This window comes from Rhinolophus sinicus, linkage group LG10, assembly GCF_036562045.2.
Source record: "Rhinolophus sinicus isolate RSC01 linkage group LG10, ASM3656204v1, whole genome shotgun sequence".
NCBI lineage: Eukaryota > Metazoa > Chordata > Mammalia > Chiroptera > Rhinolophidae > Rhinolophus > Rhinolophus sinicus.
In genome coordinates, this window is record NC_133759.1 from 86,957,243 (window position 1) to 86,982,013 (window position 24,771).

Consider the following 24,771-nt stretch of genomic DNA (forward strand, 5'->3'; position numbering starts at 1 on the left):
AGGAAACGCTGCAAGAACCCCCACACCATAGACTACAAAAACCCCAAACATGTAGAAATGACACTGAGGGCTCCCATTTACCTCCATGTTGCCTGATAACATCCACGTGTGATAAGAGCTGCCTAAGATGGGATTTGCTGCGAGCTCTGAGTTACGCGGCTCCCTAGGTAGGAATAAGACTACTAAGGAAAGCAGTTACTAGTTCCAGTTCATATTCCAAGTACTTTACATATAAAAGTATGTATAGTACCTTCCTATAAACACAATGACGTATATATTATTTCCATCCCCATTTTACAGGTGAAGAAACAGAGCACAGAGGTAAACAGCCAAGATTACACAACTATTAATTGTAGGAGCAGGGATTTGAACTCAGGAAATCTGCCTCCAGAGACCGTGCTCTTAATCCCAGGGCTTGGCCAGTTTTCTGTAAAGAGCCAGCTAGTAAATATTTTGGCTTTTATATGGTCTCTGTTACATTTTCTTTATCGTTGTTGTTTTTACAACGCTTTAAAAATGTAAAGGCCAATCTTAGTTCACAGGCGGTACAAAAACAGGCTGCAGGCCCACTCTGGACCGTGGGCCATACATAATTTGCTAGCTAAGACTACACTTTGTTGATCAAAGGTTTAAGTATACCGTCGGTGTGCTAGTCCACATTTCCCTGAGGTAAATCCTATATGCCTAGAATACTATTGGATTTCTGTTGACAAAACAATCCACAATTTTGACTTCATCTCTCTCTCAGTTTGTCTGAATTGAAGAGGGTTGGTTGCATTTTCAATCCGCCTTTCTCCTGACTGGTGATGCTGTTTCTGGACATTTAAGAAGGAACTGTACAGAAGCAATAAGAGCTTTGCTTCCAGTCACTTTTAATCTGACACTGGCTTTGGCCACAGGGTATATTACTGTACACAGAAGTGACTTTAGGCACAATGAAATTGAACGGGAGTCTACTCTTTAACTGACTAGAAATAATGGCATCAATAAGATGCATTATCTCTACAATTTTAGGCCTGTCACTTTCCGGGATCTGACCTGACATTAATTAAGGCAGTGCTGCTAAAAGAAATTTATCAGCAACCTGGTATCTCATCTTTTACCACTTTTATAAAAGCACAAAATGGCTTATAAAGAGACATTGCTCATGAAATGGATTCATATCACAAGGGAACTTGATGCTTTCTAGATGCCTGCTATATGCTTGGAAAGCCAAAATGTCATTAAAGCCTTCTGGCGCTAGGCTGTAGTGGAGAAATCCCAGTGAGTTATTGGACTGGCTCAAGATAAAATCTTAAACTTGCAAATAAATCCTTGTGGGTTTTTTTTTGTTTTTTAACACTTCCATGGTACATAATGTATAACTCAGCCTTATGCAAGGAGTGTGAGAAAATCAATACTTTAGTTATGTCCATTTGAAACTCAAGAGAATTTAAAGATGTATTTTTAAGTTATTTTGACCACAACCCACAGTAAGAAATATACCAAAAAAATTATATCCTGATCCAGTATTATATCTATGTACATATATATATATAAAACCAAAAAGAGGTTTCAGAGGCGATACTATTCTTACTACATTTGAGGTGTTTCTGATATTTTTTAATCTGTTCCATTTAAATTTTTTAATGCTTCTCATTACCACTCATTTATTTCATAACTCAGTAACGGACCTTGACTCAATTTGAAAAAAACTTCCTTAGAAGACCCAAATGCTTACACTACTTATATTTATAAGACACAGTTGTTTGGTGCATCTTGTGTATTCTTGCAGCTTAAACTGATTTATTCGCTGAGGGCCAAATACATGTAAATCACTCTGCTAGGTTCCATGGGAAGTACAAAGAGTCATGCCTTCAGCTACCTCAAGCCAGGAATTTTCTGAGTTGCCAAGGAAACCAGGATGAGCAAAATGACATGTCACCTCTGCCCTCATTGAGCTTATGGTCTAGTGTATGAAGGAAACTTGGCACTCAAGGAGTGTTGGATGATAACATCGCTAGTAAAGTGAATGATTTAAATAAGTAGGCAGCTTTATTAGCACTTTCTGAGTAAAAGCTGTTCTCTTCATATCTAGAAGGGTCAGTCCCATTTTTACAGATGAGAAAACGGAGACTCAGAGAGTCTGTTACTTATCACAAGTCAAATCACTATTTTGAGTCTAAATCTAGAATTATTTGTAATACTGTGTTTCCCTGAAAATAAGACCTAACCAGACAATCAGCTCTAATGTGTCTTTTGGAGCAAAAATTAATAAGACCCGGTATTATATTTATTATATATATTATATTATATTATATTATATTATATTATATTATATTATATTATATTATATTATAAACCCAGTCTTATAGTAAAATAAGACCAGGTCTTATATTAATTTTTGCTCCAAAAGATGTATTAGACCTGATTGTCCATCTAGGTCTTATTTTCAGGGAAACACAGTATACATGGGGTCTCACATGATTAAATGGGTTTTGTGCTAGAAGAAAAATGATTTGGGAGTTCAGAAGAGGAGGTGATGATTAAGTCATATGATACAAATGTTTCAACTCTCAGAAAGCATGGAAAGACCTTAATCGGTCCCTTATCACTCTTTCCTTCTGGAGAAGCTAATCTAATTTTTCTTGAAAAAAAGAGAAGAAGTATTTAAAGAGAAGAACAGTACCTTCTAATGTTTCACAATTTTTTCTGAATAAACTCTTAAAAAAAATCCTTCAATTGGAATCTTACTCATCTAAATTCTTGTTTCAAAAACCAGGAAACAAAGTGGAACATCAAGGTAAGAAACCAAAGATTGTCATCGTCTGGGAAAACCTATACTTTGTTCTTCTCATCACCAAACATTCCATGAGCACTGACCCAAGAGACCATGTCACTTATAAACTAAACATCTACTGCTTCTGACTTCTAGGAGTGGAAATTTTTAAATGGCGGATGGGAAAGATCATCTCAACTTTAAAGTGCCATTCAGTGGACCTCTGTGCAAATATTCATGCTAATCTCTTAAGTATGTGTGCCTTGGGGATCAGCTCATTCTATAAATTTATGAATGTAACAGTTTCCCACTTGGGAAAATTGAAATCATTTAGCTACAAAAGAGTGGTTGTAGGGGGAAAATAGGCAGGGAGAAGATATTTAAAGTGCTGATCCCTAAGTAGAGCCATATGCAAAGAAAACCAGATCTCTCTGTAATCCTTTCTGCTCTGAGATGCTCCTGACCTTGCCACCTATGTGAAATCCCATGCAAATATGCTGAGAGCCTCACTACATCTTTTTCTTAACATACAGCAGTTTCACTTGTCCGCTTATTTTGCGACTGTTTAATCCATAAGAGTCTCTCTGTGTATGGAGTAGACTACAGGCTCCATAAAGGTAGAGATTTGATGTCTATTATTACTCTAAATGCTGTGATTAATGCATAATAAGTGTTCAAGAAATATTTACTGGGTGAATGAATGGGCATTTTAAGGTCGTCTGGAATAGTGCTTTAAACAATACTTTGAGTTAGCCCAATCTTTATTATTGATTAGCTGCTAAAGAACAACTCATAATCACTCACAATGTACTTCTTTCTGTTTGTCTTACAGTCAACTTTGACCACTTTGAAATTTTGCGAGCCATTGGGAAAGGCAGTTTTGGGAAGGTGAGAATCAAAATGATTAACCACCAGCAGGGTTATGTGGCTCAGGGAACAGAGCGTCCAAAAACGTCCAGATTACTGAGTTACTGGGCCCACAAGAAATGATAATTCAGGGATGTTTTTATAGTGGGATTTTTATAAAATTGTCACCAGTTTGAGGAAAGCATGTGACAGATAGATACATAACGAACATATACTGTTCTCAGAATTATCTCAAAATCAAATCAGCTTACTCTCACTGGAGCTTAAGGCTTTCTCTGTCCTCTAAAGGTGAGAGTAAGATTTCAGAATCATTTTCAAATTGTACCAGTACCTTCAGTTACAGTTATCTTGTCAAATAAGACTTAAATCTTTTCATGTGGGAAAGAAGCCATCTGCTTTCTGTTTTGCCCCCAGTTGTACCACATTTTTATTTTCAAAAAACCTACCATGAAAAATATATATACCCAGTCTAATTTTATTGTAAGAATCTTCTAGATTCAAATCCTGATGATCAGTTTCTTAGTGGAGACATCCTTTAAGAGAGCGTAATATTTCATATTGAACCTGCATTTTAAAATTATCTGCCATCTACTTCATCAGTATGAACTTCTAAAAGAATTTCAAAAATCTGGACATTGTGTTCAGTGTTTTCCCAGTACTGAAAGTCCTTTGTAGTTTTCCGTGTTTCCCCGAAAATAAGACCTAACCGGAGAATAAGCCCTAGCATGATTTTTCAGGATAACATCCCCTAAACATAAGCCGTAATGCGTCTTTTGGAGCAAAACTTAATATAAGACCCCATCTTATTTTCAGGGAAACACGAAATCACCTATGGTTGTAAACAGAAATTCTTTGAACAACATCGTTCAGCTTGACAGTTGAGCCATGCCCATCCATTTCAGTCAGTCAAAGCAGACTAAGGATTTTGCTATGGGAAGATTCCTAACAAGGAGGCAGGCACTTTCTCTAAAATGCTGCCTAAAAACAAAGCAAAACCCCAAAGCAAAAATAAGTAAACTTGTTTGAAAAAGCAGAAATTTAGGAATCGACCTGGTGTAGGGGAACAAAACGAAGTTTTTTCACTCTGAAATCAGAGCTAAGGAGCAACATTAGCATCAGAGAATTTGTAAGTGACAAGCCCCGCACACCATGCTGACAATGCATTTGTTCTGTCTCTGTCCCTGTGATTCATCATCTCTCCAATCATGTTCTCACTCTGGTTCGCACCATTAGGTCTGCATTGTGCAGAAGAATGACACCAAAAAGATGTACGCGATGAAATACATGAACAAACAGAAGTGTGTGGAGCGCAACGAAGTGAGAAATGTTTTCAAGGAACTCCAGATCATGCAGGGCCTGGAGCATCCTTTCCTGGTTAACTTGTGGTAAGTGGTTCTACTGGACGTCTGAATGCAGACACTCCCACCTTCACCCCCAATACTGTTGCAAAGACACATCTTGATTTCCAGGTGTTCATTTGCAAAGTCCTCTTCAGGGTCTCCCTCAAGGACTTTCGTGCTTGGTTTCTTTGACTTGATAATGAAACAAAATTGGTGTTCTATTTGTCACCAATAAGTACTGCTTGGTTCAGGTGTCACAGTTCCCCTTTTCCTTAAGGTCAATTTTTTTTTTCTTTTAAAGCACTGTAATTAAATATGGTGAAGCATGAGTCAGATGTCTTCTCACTCAGATACTTTTTCCCCATTAACGGTGGGGCAGAGACTTTGGGTACAAAGCATTGCATCACTGGCCTACATAAGGCTGATTTTTAGAACTTGCACAAAGCACTGTCTCCTTAAAATTACTGGCAATAAATTACTGGTTCCCTTGCACCATGCTTCTTAAGAAGCCAACTACTGTGTTTCCCCGAAAATAAGACCTAACCAGACCATCAGTTCTAATGCATCTTTTGGAGCAAAAATTAATATAAGACCTGGTCTTATAAGACCGGGTATAATATAATATAGTATAGTATAGTATAGTATAGTATAGTATAGTATAGTATAATATAATATAATATAATATAATATAATATAATATAATATATAATACCGGGTCTCATATTAATTTTTGCTCCAAAAGACGCATTAGAGCTGATTGCCCGGCTAGGTCTTATTTTCGGGGAAACACGGTATGTACCTGCGAGTTGGAAAAGAATAGGTGCTGCCTTTCTCGACAGATAGGTTTTAACAGAACTGGAACTAATTTAGTAATCTGCTCTCAAAGCCATTATCACAACCCAAGGCTTAGCAAACGGTGAAGAAGCTTACATTATCTATTATTTCCTACTCTTTCTGTGGCTCACTCATTTGGCTTTACATTTTAATGCAGCCATTATGTTAAGAGCCAATTCTTAAAGCTAATTCAGTATGACTGTTATTTAAATATGCATACCAGGCAGTGCTTACTTACTAGCTAAGGGGAAAAAAAAAAGTCTTTATTAGAGACTACTGGTGGAAAAATAATTGAAATGTCATTGCGTATTTAGGGACATTCCTCTGGGGGAATTAGTGCATTAAACCTGTCTCCTTCTATCTTTAATTAACACAGTTCACTTAATATACAATTTGCTCACACCCTCTCCACCACAGTTGAAAAGAAGATGGTTCTGTGTGACTTGGAAATAGGTCTGTTACGGTTTATGCACTACTCAGATATGGTGGAGTCTAATTTTGGCTCAGGCTCCATGTATTTAATCAGTATTTTAGAGTGGCCTATTCAAAATGCAGCCACATAAAGAGTTAAATGGATGCGGCTCTTTCTTCCCCAGCCTTAGCAATCATCAAATTGCCTCTTCCCCACCCCCCTTCCACCCTGAGAATGAGGACGCGCTCTCATTTCCCAGCCTCTTTTTGTTCAAAGTCACGTTTTCTTCTTTAAAAGTTTAGCCCGCTAATTTTCTCTCTTGAAGACCAGAAAGCCTTCCTAAGTACATACTTAGCATTTTACCCTTCCATGCTCGTCTCTCATGACTCAGCAGGCAAAGTTGATTTCACTCTAGACCCATGTTTCCTACAACATAGGTGTTATGAGACTTTAAGCTGGCCAACGTTTACAAACTTTGCTGTGTGCTGACATGGTGTCATTCCAGAAGACAATCTATTCTCCACGCATGCTGTCTTGGTGATAACATGACATATATACTGTCCTTCCCTTCCTCTCACACTGAGTCTCACAACAGAAAGTTGGGCACCATTATTATTGACAGAGGAGAGAGAAGAGACAACCTCCCCCTGACCCCCATAATTCTAGCACCACATTCAGAACTGAAAACTGGAAGACACGCATTCCGAAAACCCTTTTGTCTTTCAAATCCTGAGCCAAAGATCTTCAGAAAGCATGTTAATTCCTTCTAATAAACGCTTTCGGCCTTAGTAAGTAACATACAGTAAATATAAGTGACTTTCCACAACTGTCAAGCACCTTGCAATGCTTCTGGGGGTGTGATTGTGGGCAATCTATCATTCTTAAGTCATATTGTTCTAAGATAGGGTTAATACGTGGAAGTTGGGTTGTTTTATGAATGAAGTGAGACAACGTTCTATGCTCAGTGCCCGGCGCGTAGTAAGCATCTTACAGATGGTGGTTCTTTTCCTTTCTTGCTTCATTAAGGAATGTGTCCATCACTGATGGGCCAGTCTTAATATCCAAAAGACAAATTTGAATGTTGCTTGGCCCCAAGGCATCATGGGAAGCTGTGTATGGTGGGGGGGGGACGGGTCTTCAACTTATTCTCTATACGAACTTACGTTTGTTTTGTTTTCCATCCACATTCTGCAAATCAAAGAAAAAGTAAATCAAAGATTCCCCAGTATGTTACGTTCAATTTAATCAAGATTTGTGTCTTGGATTTAACTAGACTTATCTTTACATCCTCAAAACTTCAGGAGCCAATTTTTTTTAAGCACTGCATGATTAATGAAATAGCAACACTTTTGAACTCCTTTGTACCACTTCATGTACTCTACTGATTTTCTGATATGCTATGTAGGTCTCTTAATATTGCTTTCAATAATCTTTTCCTGGAGGCTCAAAATGTCCCTAACTTCAGGGGCTGTGTTCAAAAATTCTGGTTTTCAGGCTAAGGAAAACACAAATTGTTTCTCTCTTAAGCAGGTTTTTTAAGAAGTTCATGTGTATCTATATATACAAGCATATATGAATATGTGTATACTAGTATATACATATATAGATGACATTTGAAAACTTTTCTGCTCATTGCAAAACAGCTTCTTGAAAAACAGAAAATTACAAAGAAAAAGAAAAATTCTCCAGTAATCCTATCACCTTGAAGTAATCACTCCTGACATGTTGGTATGGCCTTTGTAGCAAAATGTCTGCATTTGGTTTTCAGTTTTTTTGTTTTTGTTTTTTAATTTATTGGGGTGACAATTGTTAGTAAAATTACATAGATTTCAGGTGTACAATTCTGTATTACATCATCTATAAATCCCATTGTGTGTTCACCACCAAGAGTCAGTTCTCCTTCCATCACCATATATTTGAGGTTTTCTGTTTTTTGATCATGTAATAGCTTGTCTGTCTTCATTCATGTATGTATTTACTGAGCATCACAGACAAGTTATAATTAGGGTTGCCAGATAATATACAGGATGCACAGTTAGATTTGAATGTCAGGCAAATAACCAATAATTTTTATTAGGTTGGTACAAAAGTAACTGCGGTTTTTGCAATTACTGCTAACCTTTTAAACCACAATTGCTTTTGCACCAACCTAATAGTCTATGTCCCAAGTATCACAGGGACGTATTTTAACGGAAAACCATTCATTATTTGCGTTTCCAGTTTAAATGGGCATCTTGCATTTTTGTTTGATGAAACTGGCAACATAATTGTAACAGAGAGCCACAGCGTGGGGATACAGTGGTAAGCAGGAGTGGATAGAGCCCGGCTCTGCCTGGCATTTCCATTAACCACAAGAGGCTGGCATTAGTCAAATGGCACTTGAATATATGAACTGTGAAAAGTGCATGAAGGTACTAAGTATAAAGAGGTAGGGGTGTGTGTGTGTGTGTGTTTGTGTGTGTGTGTGTGTGTAGTGTGTATGTGTGGTGTGTGTGCTGAGGGGTTTCCAAGGAGGAAGTTGACTAGTCTGGGGGCAGCAGTGTTAAGGATGAAGGGACATTCTGATTAAAATCCAACCTTCCCAGCCTCCATGGACCTGGTCCCCCTCTGAACACAGTGGTTAGATGTAGGCCAGGTTATAAAGTGAAGGCTGCCTGACGGCTGGCATCCAGGAAAAACAAATAAAATCTTCCTGCCAATCTCTCCTGAGGGCAGCTAACAAAGCCCTGGCAACCCACAGCCTGCAAACAAACAGGCCCCAGAGCTGCCCAGCAAGCCAGTTCCCCAGGTGGTTTTTGTTAATTGAGATTACGCCTGTAGCTGCACACAGCTCCTCAGGGCTCACTTTCTCCTAAACCCAACTCTCCCTCCCCTTACCCGTGTCTCATGTTCCTGTGAACAGAAAGGGTCCACGTGTGGTTTCAGGATATTAGGAGACACGATGGTCTGTTTTAAGTGGAAAGGACCACTAGTACTAGAAGTATATAAAGGGGGCCCTGTCAGATGGCTGAACACAGCTGAATAAATGGGTTCTCTGGAAACAATCTCCAGCATCTGTGACTCAGAGTCCCAGCATTTCTTCAGGGAAAGACAGACTGTGAGAACTCAAGGCAGCCAGAGTCACAGCATCAATAATAATAGCTTTCCTGTCAATGGTATTCTATTACTTTAGGTTTTACACATATTATCTCATTTATTCATCCTAACAACCGAGGTTGATAGGGATTATTATTCCCATTTTACACTTGGAAAAATGGAAGCTCAGAGAGGTTGAGTAACTTTCCCAGAGTCACACAGCCAGGAATTGGCAGAGCTAGGACTCAAACCCAGGAATCCTGATGTCACAGCCCCAGCTCTGCTACACTAATACCATCCCCTATAGTGACAAAATATGGAAAGAAACGGAATTTATTTCATTTATTGTCTCTCACACCCCGCAATAATACAAACTCCATGAGGCAGGTAATTTATATATTTTGTTCACTGCCTCATTCCCCAGCTCTTACAATAGTGCCTAGCACACAATTAGTGCTCAATAAATATCTGTTGACTGAATGAACGATTGAGTGAATGAATAAAGTGAGTTAGTGGTGGAACCAGGCTTCTGGCTCCTGGTTTTCTGCTCTTTTACCATCATACCACTGCCACCTCTTGCATACTCACATCTCTTAATATAATCATGCCCACTCCAGGATCTTTGCAGGACCAGAGGCAGAGGGACGTGAGTTTGAATCTCCGCTCTACCACTTGGTAATTGTGAATTGAGAGGCAGAAGGTATACAATACCCTGTGCCAGATGAACTTTTTGACTCTCCACTTCATCCACTCTGGAGAAATGGCCAATCAAAATGTGTGACTCAGCACATTCTGGACGTCTCTCAGCCCAGTCAGGCCTGCCCAGCCACTCCCTGAGTCACAAGTGGCCATTTGCCATCCCGTCAATGACCCAAACTCATTTCGCTTAGATGGTCTTTCTGCAATCAGTCAGTGAGTGTCATGAAGCACAACAAGTATTAACTTCTAAAATTCACTTTTCTGAACCCCTGATAAGCACTGTGGGTAAGAAGAATCTGATTTAATTGTTCCTCAATATCCTCCAAGTTTGTGTCTTGGCTTTTCCTTTTATATGGGTAGCGAGATGCTATTTCCTCTGGCTTGTTGCCTAGCTTTCCTATTCTCTGAGGTAAGCGTCTCGTGAGATTATGCAGAAAATAATAATAGCCCAATTTTCCCCAGAGAGGCCTCATAAATAACATTTCCAGAGCCAGTACAGATGAGCTGACAGATCACAAAATATCATTCATAGCTCTGTCCTCAGAAAGGTCAGGACTGAAGGAAAATCAACTACTACGTGAGGACATCAGGAAAATAACCAGCAACCTGTTATGTGTGATTTTTAAAATACCACCCACAAGCTTTCTCATTGTGTAAATTGTGGCTTTTCATTCATTTCATTTGAGGCTATTATTGTTTATGGTTGGAATCAGGCAAGCATGTGTGTTACTTTCTCTGAGGCTTTCATGACCCCCTACAATCAAAATGAGGCCCTTCTGTTAGTCTCCATCACTGTACCCTGCTCTTCTCTCACAGGCCATGTTATAACTACATGTCACAGCACATGTTGCAACTACATACGTATTTGTGAAAATAGATGTTTATCTGCTATAGACTATTAGCTTCAAGAAAAGGGAAACCATGTCCTTTGGTTTACTCCTCTATCCTCAGCACTACTGAACAAATGTACAATAAATATTTGTAAAATAACCATTGAATAAACAGCTATTCATTATGGACCAAGCTATAAGCCGAGATGCTGATGGATACAGAGACGAGCAAAGCGCAAATTCCTCACATTGTTCAGTCAAGTGAGGAATTCAGGCCAAAAATATTTTGGTCACGATACAATATAATACAATGAAACCATTTATATAGCTAGGTTTCTGGAGTGTTCCGTAGCAGAGAAATGGCTAAGTGCTATGGAAGTGCAAAGAGAGAAACAGAGAGGGGTTACATATAATTTGAATTTGGCAAGAATAGGTCAGGAAAGATAAAGTAGAGGGGAGATGAACTAAGACCAAGAGTGTTAAAAGTACACAAAAGTTTCTTTTGCCTAAAAAGGAAGTTTTAATGACCATCTATCATAACTATTACCGTGTTTCCCCAAAAATAAGACCTAGCTGGACAATCAGCTCTACTGCGTCTTTAGGAGCAAAAATGAATATAAGACCTGGTCTTATAGTGAAATAAGACCGAGTATAATATAACATAACATAACATAACATAACATAACATAACATAACATAACATAACATAACATAACATAACATAACAAACATAACATAATACCGGGTGTTATATTAATTTTTGCTCCAAAAGACATATTAGAGCTGATTGTCCGGCTAGGTCTTATTTTCGGGGAAACACAGTATATGGTAGTTCCCTCAAATCCATTCTACCTATTGCCAAAAAGATATATATAAACTCAAAATTATCCATGCTTATGAACTTTAGATATATGGGTGTTAAACTTGGATACACACACAAGATACATAAAAGTGGATGAGATCATTTATGTGTGTTTTCATGAGGGCATTTAAGGTGTGTTTTCTCCTTGGAGAACTGTATGAGGGTACTTATGAGATAGCGAAAATGTACTATATAAGTTTCAAGTGTTTTTGCTATAAGATTGGTTTTTTCTGAAGTTAGAAACTTCTGGAAATTTGTCGATATACTCTCGAGAGAGAATGTGGGGCAACAGGCACTCTCATAGATTGCTATTGAAAATCTAAAATGATACTCCCACTATGGAGTTTCATTTGGGCAAGAACTCTATACATTGGGCAAGAACTACATACGCATTTACCTGTCGTTTTAACAAACCTTTATCTTAGGGAACCCACTTCTCAAGTTACACCTAAGTTAGACTGGTCAGCACACACAAAAAACATATGCATAAAGTTTTCAAGGTTACACTATCAATAATAGTAAAGGACTGTAGAAACCTGGATGTCTTTCAAACGAGAACAGGTTTAGTGTCATTATGAACTTATGATCTATTTATCTTAGCTTACATTTATGTAAGTATAGGTGCATTATACCTTTGCCTGTATCAAATATCTTTATTTCTATCTCTGTGTACTGAAAACAAACCTAGTAATAATACTAACCAGATTGCAGCGAACACTTCTATCTCTCAGACAGTCTGGAAGAAGAAATGTACAAGATTGCCAGGGTATCTTTTCATATCAGAAGGTCATCAAGTTATCAAAACCTCCTAAGTTCATTTCAAAATAACACACGATCCAACTTATCCAACTAGCATCAATAAGGACGATACATCAAACCTAGGAATTCATTATTATTTTGTTAAAAAAAAAAAAACTTATTGATTCCTTTTGGAGGAGTCTAGGAAACCGACAAATCATTTTGAAAAGTGGCAAATGAAAGATGTAAGCAATTGTTTCACCTTTCCTATAGGAACGGCACTTGAGAGTAACCCAATAATTGATGAAAGCCATTTTTTCTTTATAAAAGTACTCCAGCTAAAATACAAAGGAGAAATGATCGAATTCAAATATTACAACCCCTAAGGAATTTTTGGATCTAGGTATTCAGGTGATGAATGGCTGATAACACCATGAAAAGATACTTATTAATTATATACCTCCTGATCAAAGAACACGCACCATCTGTGCAGTAGTCTTTCCACCAAAAAAATCAAACCTGAATCTGAGCAAGCCTCAAGATCTGACCAATTTTCACAAAACACAGAGCTGTGGAACATGTAGAAAGACACGACATGAATGCAATCCACAAAATTCAGACTCTGGAAATGCTACACACAAAAAATGATTTGGTGTTTTCAAGAAAAAATTACTAGGAATGAAAAAAAGAGTTGGTCAGGGAAGCTTTAGAATAAAAAATATATATTTTAAAGGCACATAAACAAACGGTAATATATGAAACTTATTTGAATCTATTTGTAAGGCCCTTATCTCATAAAAATTCTTTTTTAGAAAGGAACATTTAAGGAACAATCAGGGAAGTGTGAACTTTGAGTATTTGATGAAACCCTTTAGTCTAATAAATAATTTATACAGATTAGAAGCTGATTTATCTGCGGTAGTACCTTTCCTGATGAGACAACAAAACAGTATTTTCATTTCTTTTTTTGTTGAAATAAATTTGACACATCATGTTGTATATCACTTAATCTCCCCAACGGCCCTAAGAGGCATGTACCGTTACAGATCGGGTGGCTAAGGGCTTATATAATTTGCTCCAATTATGAAGATGTTAAAGGGAAGACCTGGGGCTTGAACACAAAAGCAGTCTGGCTTGAAGGCCAAGTTTTTCACATTATGCTATGTGTCGAGCTTTGTGCTAATTACTTTACAAACATTATATCTACTGTACTCGTTGCAACATGGTGCATGAAATTATTCCCAATGTACAAATAATCCCTGAGTTTGTTTCCTTTAAGGGACTTGCTATAAATTCACAAGTGATACTTAAACCCAGGACTATGTGAAGCCTGTGCATTTTCTACTTGTATTTTCCTTAACTGTGTGTTTTAGTTGATGACATCTTTGAGGAATCAAGCAGTGCTTTTTTCTCCAAAACCTAAAGGCTTTTAGAAGCAATAACTAATATCAGTCATGCATTTCCCTTGCTTTGCTAGATGGACATATGAGAACTGACCCTTGCTCAGGCAGAGTCTAAAGAGGATTTGGCACAATTGTTCAACAGCAGGCAGCAGGTTGCTCTCGTGTCATGGTTTGTTTTCTGACAGCAGCCCATCGGGAGAAAGATATTTTTCATCACAATCCAGTAGATACCCTCACAGAGACAAACATTATATTCACAAAAACAAAGTTTTATAATCTTTAGCCTTACATTTTTTAAATAGCATATATTCTGTGTTGTTCAATCTATTCTATTTCTTTGAAAAACAAGAGCTTGTCAGAACCAGCCAAACTGATTTCACAACCCCTTAATGGGTTTTGAGCCACCATTTGAAAAACACTGCGTTGAAGAATATTCTAGCTCTCATCCAACGCTCAGATTCAGATTTATCTCAAGATGGCCTCCTTGAAACAGCTTCAAGCATATGAATGACTTACGTGAACTTACTTGGTAATCACGGTGATTTCTAAAACGAGAACCTGTGGAATGTGTCAAAGACCCACCCCAAACTTGTGTTCTAACCTTGCTTTTCTCTTTTCTTTCTTTCATTCATTGATTAATTTATTATTCCTTTCTACAACCATTTGTAGAGTGTGCATTTCAGACAGTGTACAGCCACTGGGGCGTCGAGGATGAGCAAAAGCAGGCACGCTTTCTGATAGCACAGTGGGAATAAAAGCAGTTAATCCACAAGCACACGGGAAAATATTTTCAAACGATGATAAATTCGGTGAATAAGAATATGACATTGTATGTAACAGGGAGCCATGATTTAATATAGAGTGTGAGAAATGTCTCTGTGAGAAGTGATACTTGGGCTGAGACTGAAAGATGAATAGAAAATAACCAGGCGGTGGACAGCACTGTGAGTGCGGGCACAGGTCACCCCATATCACAGACTTCTAAGTCTAGACGGAGGCATGAGATACAAGTTGAGGAATGAAAAGATATTAAAGATAAGTCTGGAAAAGTAAACAGGGCCGGACCATGCAGGGTTCTGTAGAGCATGGAAAAAGGTGGAAGGGTTTTATAAGGCTGAATGACATAAGACTCACATCTTAAACATAATTGTGGTGTGTAGAATGGATTGGAAAGGTCCCAGATTACACAGGGGGAGCTAGAGTAGCCTATTGCAATGGTCTGGTTCAAATGTGATGGAGTAGGGTGGTCTTTTGTTACTTATTTCCTCTCTTGCTGAGCATACCGTCCAATGCATTTCACATGCACTGCGACTAGGCTTGTTAATTTTGGAGCTATCAACTAAGAAATAAATAAGCCACGATACAACATATCAAAAAGAAAAAGTTACGAAAATGCAACAGTGAGTCTAAGTGATGAATGGCCAAGGTACGAAAAGCTCTTACTCTTTTATTTTTAAAAAATCAGATTGTGATATGAACTTGTATATTCTAGTTATCACCAAACTGTGTTATACTCACATATTTTACTGAGTATAATCCTGGAAAATAAAATGGTTATCTTCCCTCTGAGAGTCTAAGATCTGAGCTAGACGGTTTCAGATCTGATGTGCTAAAGAAGAAAGATGATTTTTAACAGCCAAACCTGACTCCATGATTAAATCAATTTATATTCATAATGGGCAAGGGAAACATGTTGCTTCTTGCCTTGGTTTCTTCTTTCTTTGATTAGTAATCCCCTGCGTGTTTGAACATTGTTGCTATCTTGCCACGATGAACACCTTTTCCAATCTGTTCTTGGAATAAAAAATAGCTTACCCCAAGTCCCAATAAAAACATTTGTTCATTCAGGGTGAGTTTAATAAAACCCTTGTCCCCCCTTAGAGTTAGGTGGAGTCATGGGAGAGAGTCCTGTGGTCTGTCACAGATTTCTGCCCTCCACCTGCCTCGTGTGCGGAGCTAAACCTAGTCAGCGGCTCTGTATCCTAACCCAGTCTGTGTAGGTTGTTTCCATTGGCATCTAGAAATGTTTATAGTTAGCAGGCTCTTCTCCCACTATTTCGTACCTAATCCTCACTCACCACACCAGCCCTACCCCATTGGCTGGCCATCCCAAAAGACCTCGCTCACATCCCATGAGCAATCTTGTTTCGGTTACATTAGCTGAGACGCACCTAACGTGCAACAGGTCTCAGGCATGTCTACATATTAATTAGCACCTTGTTGCTTGTTGAGAGACCTCTAAAACACAGCAAATACTTGTATACTTTGTAGTGGTGCAGTTAGAAGGACTGTGAACCCAACAGCCGAGGTCCAGACACCTTTTCTGACTCCCGTTAAACCTATAGCAGAGACGACTGTCATTGTATCACCCTGAAGAAGATCATTTCCTAAAAGGCAATAATACCAAAGATGCATTTCTCAGATTTTTGCAAAGCATTTCCTGTCTTCTGTCTAAATTCCAAGAGCTTAACTGCTGACATCTTCTGTGTGACTCAGTCTTAAGTGGTAAACACTATTTTACTTATTGAACAAGGAAACATCAAGGACAATCAGTCTTCATTAGAATGTAACCGCCTCAGATTAATGCTTCATGGAATTTCTTTTTCTTTTGTTTGCAAGTCCCCTCCTCCTCCTTTACCACAATGATCATTAGAAAGAAGAAAATGTACCAAGTACAGTTCTCCTATTATTGATATTCTACCTTTGTTTCCTAAGCAAAGAATTTGTCACTAGGAATTGGTTTGCATCCCCAGACACTGCTTACAGGCACTTAATTCTTGAATTCAAATAAAACTTTGGGATATAAATGATAAATGTCTAACTATTACATTGTTTTGTATACCTGAAACTAATTTTAAAAAAAAATAGGTGGGAATCAGGCTCTGCCAAAAACTGAAAGTTTTGTTAATTTTTGAATTTTATTTTCCTTTCTAATTTTTTTTGTTTTGATCTCTGTTGGCTGTTACTTACCTAACATGACTCAGTAAAGTTGAGATAGAAAAAAAAAAAAGCACTTTAAAATGTGATCTCACTGACATGATATCAAAAGAAACATGTTAAAACAGTGTTGATACAGAGAGCTCTACTGTGACTCGAAATCATGTCTCTGCTTTGAGGGAAACAAAACAAATGCAAGAAGCAGGAATGCATTTTTACAGGAGGCTCTTTGCAAACAGCAGAGGCCAGCTCTGCTCTCCTGTGGCTCATTTCCCCTTCCGATCCGTCCACCTGTGCTCCTTCAAGTGTGAAGCCCGTGTCTGATCCTACGTTCTGCTTACAACCCTTCAATGTGTCCTGGACACCTACAGACTCTGAATGAACTCCGATCATGGGATCTGCCCTCTGCCTTCCTCTCCAGGCTCACGCTTCCCCATTACACCTGCTATTCCAGCAAAGCCAAACGATTTCCTTTCCCCATTCACACTCTGTTCTTTCCCATGTCTATGCTTAATATGTGCTATTTTCTCTCTCAAATCTCACTTTTGGACCTGTAGAACCCTTGAGCTCAAACATCTCTTGGGTGTTTGACCTTGGGCATGTTACTTAAACTTCACTGGGTCTTCATGTCCTCTGTAAAATGGGAACAGAAGAACAGTGTGGTGGGGCTGACAGGCGTTAACACTGTAGCGTGCTTCAGGGGCTGTCCCAGGGAAGTCACTTGGTAGAAACAGCAGCGATATTAGCTTTATTTTTTACTTATTATTGTCACCATCCTTCAAAACCGAACTCAGGTTTCATCTCTGCTGAGAAGCTGTCCCTTACCTCCCCATCCCAAAGACTGGTGAATTACTACCTTGCACTGTGCACTTTCTTCTTTATTGCCCCTTTTATGTCTTTTTCTTATCATTAATGTGGTACATTTGTCATAATGTTGCTGGGCAATGAAGTCATTAGCGCAGAACAATGGACATGCGAATGGTTCAAGGAGGCCCCGTAATTCATATTTTATGGACCTCCTGCAACAGTGTGGTTAGGATCTGATCATTAATGATAAGTGTGTAAATGGGGTTTTCTTTATTTCTCAGGCTGTACAAACAACAGTTAATGAGTACGTGCTATCTGCTGGGCATGACTTCGATACTATACTTTATTCTTTACTGTGATCAAATGTGGTAGATATCCTTGTCATTCTCATCTCATACATGTGGAAACTGAGGGCCACAGGGTCATCGAGCTAGTGACAGACCATCTACTCCCAAAGCTTGAGCTCTCAGCTCAACAACTCTTTGTTGCGGTCTGTAGGGTATTCTTTGCCTCTCGGACTCTCTAGTGCGTGAATGCATTATACACACGTCCATGTCTAATTCTGTTCCAGGTACTCCTTCCAAGATGAGGAGGACATGTTCATGGTGGTGGACCTCCTGCTAGGTGGCGACCTGCGTTATCACCTGCAGCAGAATGTCCGCTTCCAGGAAGTCACCGTGAAGCTCTTCATCTGCGAGCTCGCCATGGCCCTAGACTACCTGCAGAGCCAGCGCATCATTCACAGGTGGGTCGCGTCCCAGGGGACGGCCTGGGATGGAGTGCACGGGAAAGAATTCACAACCTGCTGCATTCAACAGGTCCTTGTTAAACATGACACTTCATCCTCACCTAATTCTTACAACAGTCCCTTGAAGTAGCATTATTGTCCTTCTTTTGCAGATTAAAACAAAAAACAAACTAAGCACATCGTACCCAAGATTAGAGTCAGTCAAGAGCAAGACCAGAATCAATAAATACTGATGCTATCTTACCACAAGCCTGGATAAAGAGGAGGAAAGGTGACATATAGGAACTTAATAAATATTAAATGAATTAATTGAAATAGAAATTAAGGACATTCATAAAGGGGGAAAAATGGAATAGGAAAGAAGAAAATTGGGGAGAAAGTTTGAGTCCTAACATCTGCCTGTCATCCCCCTATATCAAGTCCCTGCTGTGTGTGCTGCAAATAGAAGTCAGCAAAAGCAACGTGTCTCCTTCACTTGGAGCATGTGTGTTACATAAAGACAAACAAATACAGTTGAGCTGTGAACAATGTGGGAGTTAGGGCCGTTGATCTCCCTCTCACTCAGTTGAAAATCCACATACAACTTTTGACTCCCCAAAAACAACTACAGTTGTCCCTCGGTATCTGCATGGGATGGTCCCAGGACCTTGGTACATACTAAAGTCCGGGATTCACAAGTCTCTTATATGAAATGATGTAAAACAATTCATACAGTCAACCCTCTGCATGTGAGGATTGCCAACCATCAGGAGTGTTTTCGATCCCTGGTTGGTTGAATTCACAAATGCCAAACCCAGGGATACAGAGGGCTGACTGTGTGTTTATTGAGAAAAATCCATGTATTAAGTGGCCCTCTGCAGTTCAAACCTGTGTTGTTTAAGGGTCAACTGTAACGCAACTAGCGATAAACCCACACAGACAAGAGAGAGGAAAAGAGAATATGCTACATTTATAAAGAAATTGGTAGTTTTAATGATGATTTCCTATAGAGTATCTCACTTGATCTTTGTGATAAGTGATCAGAGAAGATGTAGCTAGACTAGTATTAAATATGAGAAAACCATGATTAGGATACGTTGAATTATCATCCAGGTTATTTATAAGAATTTTGAACCTAATCACCATAAAAGGAACTACTATTTACTGACGGCTTATTACATGCCAGGTGCTGCTAAGTACTTTCATGTTATTCTCAAAACCCAAGGAGGACTCCCCATTTCACTATAGTATCCCCACTATACAGATGAGAAAACTGTGGCTCAAACATTTGCCAAGGACAGCTGACAAATGGCGTTGCCAGGATTTAAACCTAGTTATCTCTGATCCTAGAGTCAGAGCTCTGCCTACAGTCCCAACTGCATTAATTGCACACATGAAATATATGCATTGATACATCATTAAACGACAAATCAACACACGTGACTGCCATTGTCATCTCTAATCCTTAAAGAATTTGCTGAGTTTTTATGTACAATTATGTCTCATTTAGTAGAAATTTGGCTAGAGAAAATGTTTGCCTGCCACTAACTGACATTTATGTGGAATTTATCTGGATTATTGCAGAGCCTGTGGAAGAAGATGTAACATCATAATTTATAGATTCTCTGTGCAGGCAACATAAACCAATCTCTTTCTCTCTCTCTTTTTTTTTTTTTGCCTTGGCTCTGTACACTTATGTAGCTAGTATTTAATTTCCTGTCTTTGGAAGAGCCTATTTTTATTGGAAATGTGCTCTTCAGGCAACAGATAAATGGAAAGTACTGGTAGACTAGTGAATCATGACGTAGATTCTCAGAAGTAAATTTATGCACCTGGTGTTTTGTCAATAACTAGGAATCCTGTTCACAAGCAATCTTTCCCTCACACTGGTTTCTGTCCTCCCGTGGTCCTTTCTGAGGAGCACTTTTCATATGTGTAGTCTATGAAGTCCCTCTCAGAGCTGAACTGCCACCCCACAGTCTGTTTTGGTTGCTGACATTACAGAGCTCAGAAAGGAGACAGCACCCAAGGGAAACCAGCATCGCCTTTTAACCTTCTTGCTCTGTTCATATCTTGGTTCTGTGCCTTCTTTCTCTGGGCTTCACTTTCCCTGTCATCACAAGTCAAGATGCTTTGAGCACTTTTATGGTATGCTTAGTTATTACTGTGTTCCAAAAGGAGTTCAGGAGGGAAAAAAAAAGAAAAGAAAACAAAACAGAAAACCTGATCCAATCAGTACCCTCGAGGAGCTTACTAATACCAAATATCATTGTTCTGTCCTTCTCTCCCTCACTGTGTATCGCTCCCATCATCATGTTGCCACTTTAATAAGAAACCAAGGACTAACTTTCTGTCCCTTGCCCTTTATACATCCACAATCGTGACTTCATGCCTGTCTTCAGAAGGGCCTATTTGTACCGCAGTGTCTCCTCACCGTGGCAAATGAATGGAAGGCAAACTCAGTGATGTTTTGAATGCCATGTGAAGATGACATCCTCTTGGGATCAAAAGACAATTCAGGTTTATTTCTGTTGCCTACAAGGTCCACCCCACTTCCCCATGTGCTATATTCTGTAGGCAATTGTGGTATCTTGTACCTTTCCTGAGGAGTTGTGACATTTTTGGTGTGTACTTCATTAATGTCTCTCTCCTCTACCGAACTGTAAACTCCACGAGTGAGGGCCATGTGTATTTTTGCTGTTCAATGTAAAATCAGTGTGCAGCAAAAATGTGAAGGAATGAACATTGCCTGAACCACATGAGTGACTGGTTGACTAGAAGCCTGGGCTTACAAATAACAAAGACAAAATTAAAATATAAGGCATTAAAGCCCAAAATTTGAGACCCACCTTGGTCTTCACGTTGGGTAACCATATAATGTGTCATCCAAACAAGCGTGCTCCTGAGAATAAAAATAGTTGCTATTAGTAATTACACTGGGACAACAGGCAAAACTCGAAAGTGGTCTGGGAAAATTGGGACATATATCAACATTATTAAGGCTTTCCAAGACAGTAGTATCCAAATAGACAGTTTAATTGCGAGAAAGCTCTAAGACCTGGACTTTCTGGCCTTGGAGCACCAGATAGCAATTTGAAATGGGGTCAACGTCTTAAAAACATGTACATGGGAAATTAAGCAGTGCCTCTTTGTCTAAGGCATTTGAGGGATCATGATGGTGGCACTCTGAGGGTGGGGCGCCTGGGGCAGAGTTAAGAGCATGAAGAGCAATACAGAAGCAGAGACAGAGGCTTCTGAGTAATTCTCTTTCTAAAATCTTTCTTCAAAAGAATCAGCAAATTCATGCTGGATTTGACTGAATCTAAGATAACACAACTTCTCTCAGCTACTCAGAAGATTGCATTGTAAGACACATCCTGAGTTCAAAGATATTAAAGCATGACTGAAGAACTGATGAAATGCAATCGATTCCCCAGACAAGGAAAGACCATCTGCATAAAACTGCAGCTATAAAATCTGTGACTTCTTAAATTCAGACTGGAAACATTTTGCCTCTGGACACGGTAGAACATTCAAAATTATCCACAACAGTCAGCAAAGGTGTGTGGAGCAGCAGCTGCAGCTTTCTCAATTTTAGAAAACTAGAAGATAGCTTACTGAGGGTTTCCTGGGCGCCAGGCGCTCTGCGAACATACTGTTGTCAATTACCTCATTCCATCTGCCCACGGCTCCCGGAGGCTGATGATGTTATTGTCCCCTTTTTACAGTTGATGAAACTCTGGTTCAGAAAGTAACTTAGCTAAGAATGAGGAGAGGCTGCACCTGAAGGGAAGGCAGAGCTCTTAGCCACTCTCCGCCCTATGGATACTTATTGATCACAGTCTGTAAGCCCAGAGGAGGGCGTGGTTTGTAAGGCATGACCGCCTACCTCAAGCTCCCTCAGTTTCTGTACAGGCAAAGATGGTACGCATAGAACCTACAAATGATAGAACTGCCTAAAACTAGAAGATAGATTGTGTGAGAAAGACGGAAGTACTTCGGAGAAGGTAGTTTCGGGTAATGGAACGAAGTTTCTTGAGAGATCAGAGGGGTTAAAAAGGATTTTAATAGCCAAAGCAGGAAGGAGAGTCTAGTCCTTGTAAAGGGAGCTAAATGAGTGAAAGTATTCATTTGTCTCTCTGTGTAACACTGAATGGACTGCTCTGATATTTTTGTTTGCATTGACTTTCCTGCCAGCAATGTCTAGCCTAGTTATTTTTTAAACACCATAGGTCCTGTTTCTGCCATACATTCCAAGTGAGACATAAATGAGTTTTTGTTTAATTTTGTTTGTGGATTTTAAAAAAATCTACAGGCTTGAAATTTTTTGTGTACTTTCCTCAGTATGCAGACTATTTAGTGAATTTTCCTCAATTTTAGAATCTTTCTTTTTCTACCCTTGTGAAAGACGCAAGATTTCATAATAACCATTAATTTTGAATTATACAATTAGATGGTTTTCTTGTTAGTCAAGAAGTCAATCGTTTTTCTATGAGTACAGCTTTGAAAATCAGCTTTAATTTCCAAATTATAGTCAGGTACTAATTCAATATTCCCCTTACTTGCATGCAATCGGTGAATGAAGGTTTTAAAATATGGACAAAGTGATTAATTGCTTTTTAAAAAAAATAAGATTAAGGAAAATGAAGCTCATTACAATCCTTTCTGTGGGGTAATATTATTTTATATGTGGATTGCCACAATTTCTTCAGTGAATAATGTGAGGCAAAGTAATTGTTACAGTCCAAAGACAGTTTGTAATCACTCTCTTGTCAGATGTTAAAGAAGTCTTAATTGTGAATTTAAGCTAATGAGAAGAACTTCCATGGGACAGTTAAAAAATAAGCCATCTTGGCTCAAAATACAAGTTGAATGGATGTTTAATTTTTTCATCCTCTTTCTAAGAATTACCCCTACTCTAATGAAGTTATAACTCACTGATTTTAAATTCCTATAGGAAGGAGACAAAAATCGAATTAAGGAATTTGTGTAAATAATTGCAGTACGACAGAAAGAGCTGCAAAAATTTCATCTGCAGTTGATCACAGATACATTGAAGTAGGAATAAAAGAAAACTTATGATTGCCCAAAAAAGACAGGGTGGTAGTTTTATTCATCATCTTTGTCTTCTCAGTTATAATACTAGGAACCGATAACTGATACCCAGGTTCGTCTCAGAGCCTCTGTAAGATGCTCTTAGGAATTAGTCTTCACATATGCCCTCTTGGACTGCAGTAACTACTTGTTAGAAGTTTCCATCATTCTTCTAAAAATTGGCATCTTGATAGTGAAGAGGAATAAGTTTGTATCATAAACATTCACCCAAAGACTGATTCTTGAGCACGTTTGCCAAACAATGCTCAGTGCTGACCTCTAATGGTGAAAGGATAGATGGCTCCCCTTCATGCAGAGTTGGCAATATTCCAGGGTGAAAGGGAGTCAAGTAAACACTTAAGACTCCTATCAGAAAGGTGTGAAATTCTGTGCCATGTACTGTAAAGAAAATAAGCAGTTATGTGTATATCCTGAGCTATATGCAACCCTCACGCTCTTCACAACAGTCATGATCATACTTTTAATTGCAGCCCCTGGATCACAATGTTCATAAAACACCCTCTCTCGCTCCTAAACTGAATCCATTATGGATGGAAACTACACCTCCCTAGTGTTCTAATCCCCATTATATAATCTAATCCGCAGTGATTGCTGAATAAATCCATGACTGACGAAATCTATAGGACAGTATTACAAGTGGGGATTATACAAGACATGAACATCCAGAGATGGGCTCGCCATAGTCTGTCCACCATACTTCCTCTAAAGAAGTTGTACTATGCCAGAATCTGGCACCAATGTCTTCTACGACCTTCAACATAGTCCTGCACTTCCCTGTCAAGGAAGAAGGGAGGAGGTGTGACCGAATGATCAGGAAGGTTTCATATCTAAGGTTCTGAGGTGATTTCTTCTCAGCCCTGGTAGGATGTTCTTTAACGTATGATCTCATTACTCTCTCCCACACACCTATTCCTCCCCAAGAAGGCTGCATGACGGAAATGAACTGTCTAAAGAGCATGTGACAGAGGTGTGATAAACAGCTCTTAGCACATTTACTAATCAAGGTCTTATTTGCAATCAGTTGTAAACCAAAATGTTTTAACCAAGGCCTTTAGTTGGTTACAGGCAGAGATCTGCTAGGCTGCGATTGCCCGTTTTTGTCTGACACACACACTGCAGTGTCTTGGAAGTCACATTTTATTATCCTGAGATAATTCATAGGAAAAAATAAGATCTTTCTGCAGCTAATCATTTTAGTCAATGAACACTGAGTGACAACTGAGCGCCTTATGAAGGAACTTGCCAACAGAGTGACACCCCAGCTTTCTGAAGCCCATGGGAATGAGGCATCTAGAAAGATGGTTTTTAAATTCCTGGAGATGTTTACTCCTTTCTGCTCACCAACATTTTGACCATTTAATTTACAC

At 38.9% G+C, this 24,771-nt stretch overlaps 1 protein-coding gene across 4 annotated transcripts in view; it reads left to right on the forward strand.

Moving 5' to 3' along the window:
- Positions 1–24,771, forward strand: part of STK32A (serine/threonine kinase 32A) — a 97,821-nt gene that overhangs the window by 26,771 nt on the left and 46,279 nt on the right. For all 4 annotated transcript variants that reach the window (XM_074313732.1, XM_019739132.2, XM_074313731.1 and 1 more), the window contains exons 3-5: positions 3,591–3,646; positions 4,859–5,010; positions 18,134–18,307. In XM_074313732.1, the coding sequence (XP_074169833.1) occupies positions 3,591–3,646; positions 4,859–5,010; positions 18,134–18,307 (382 nt within the window). The remainder of the gene's footprint in view (positions 1–3,590; positions 3,647–4,858; positions 5,011–18,133; positions 18,308–24,771) is intronic.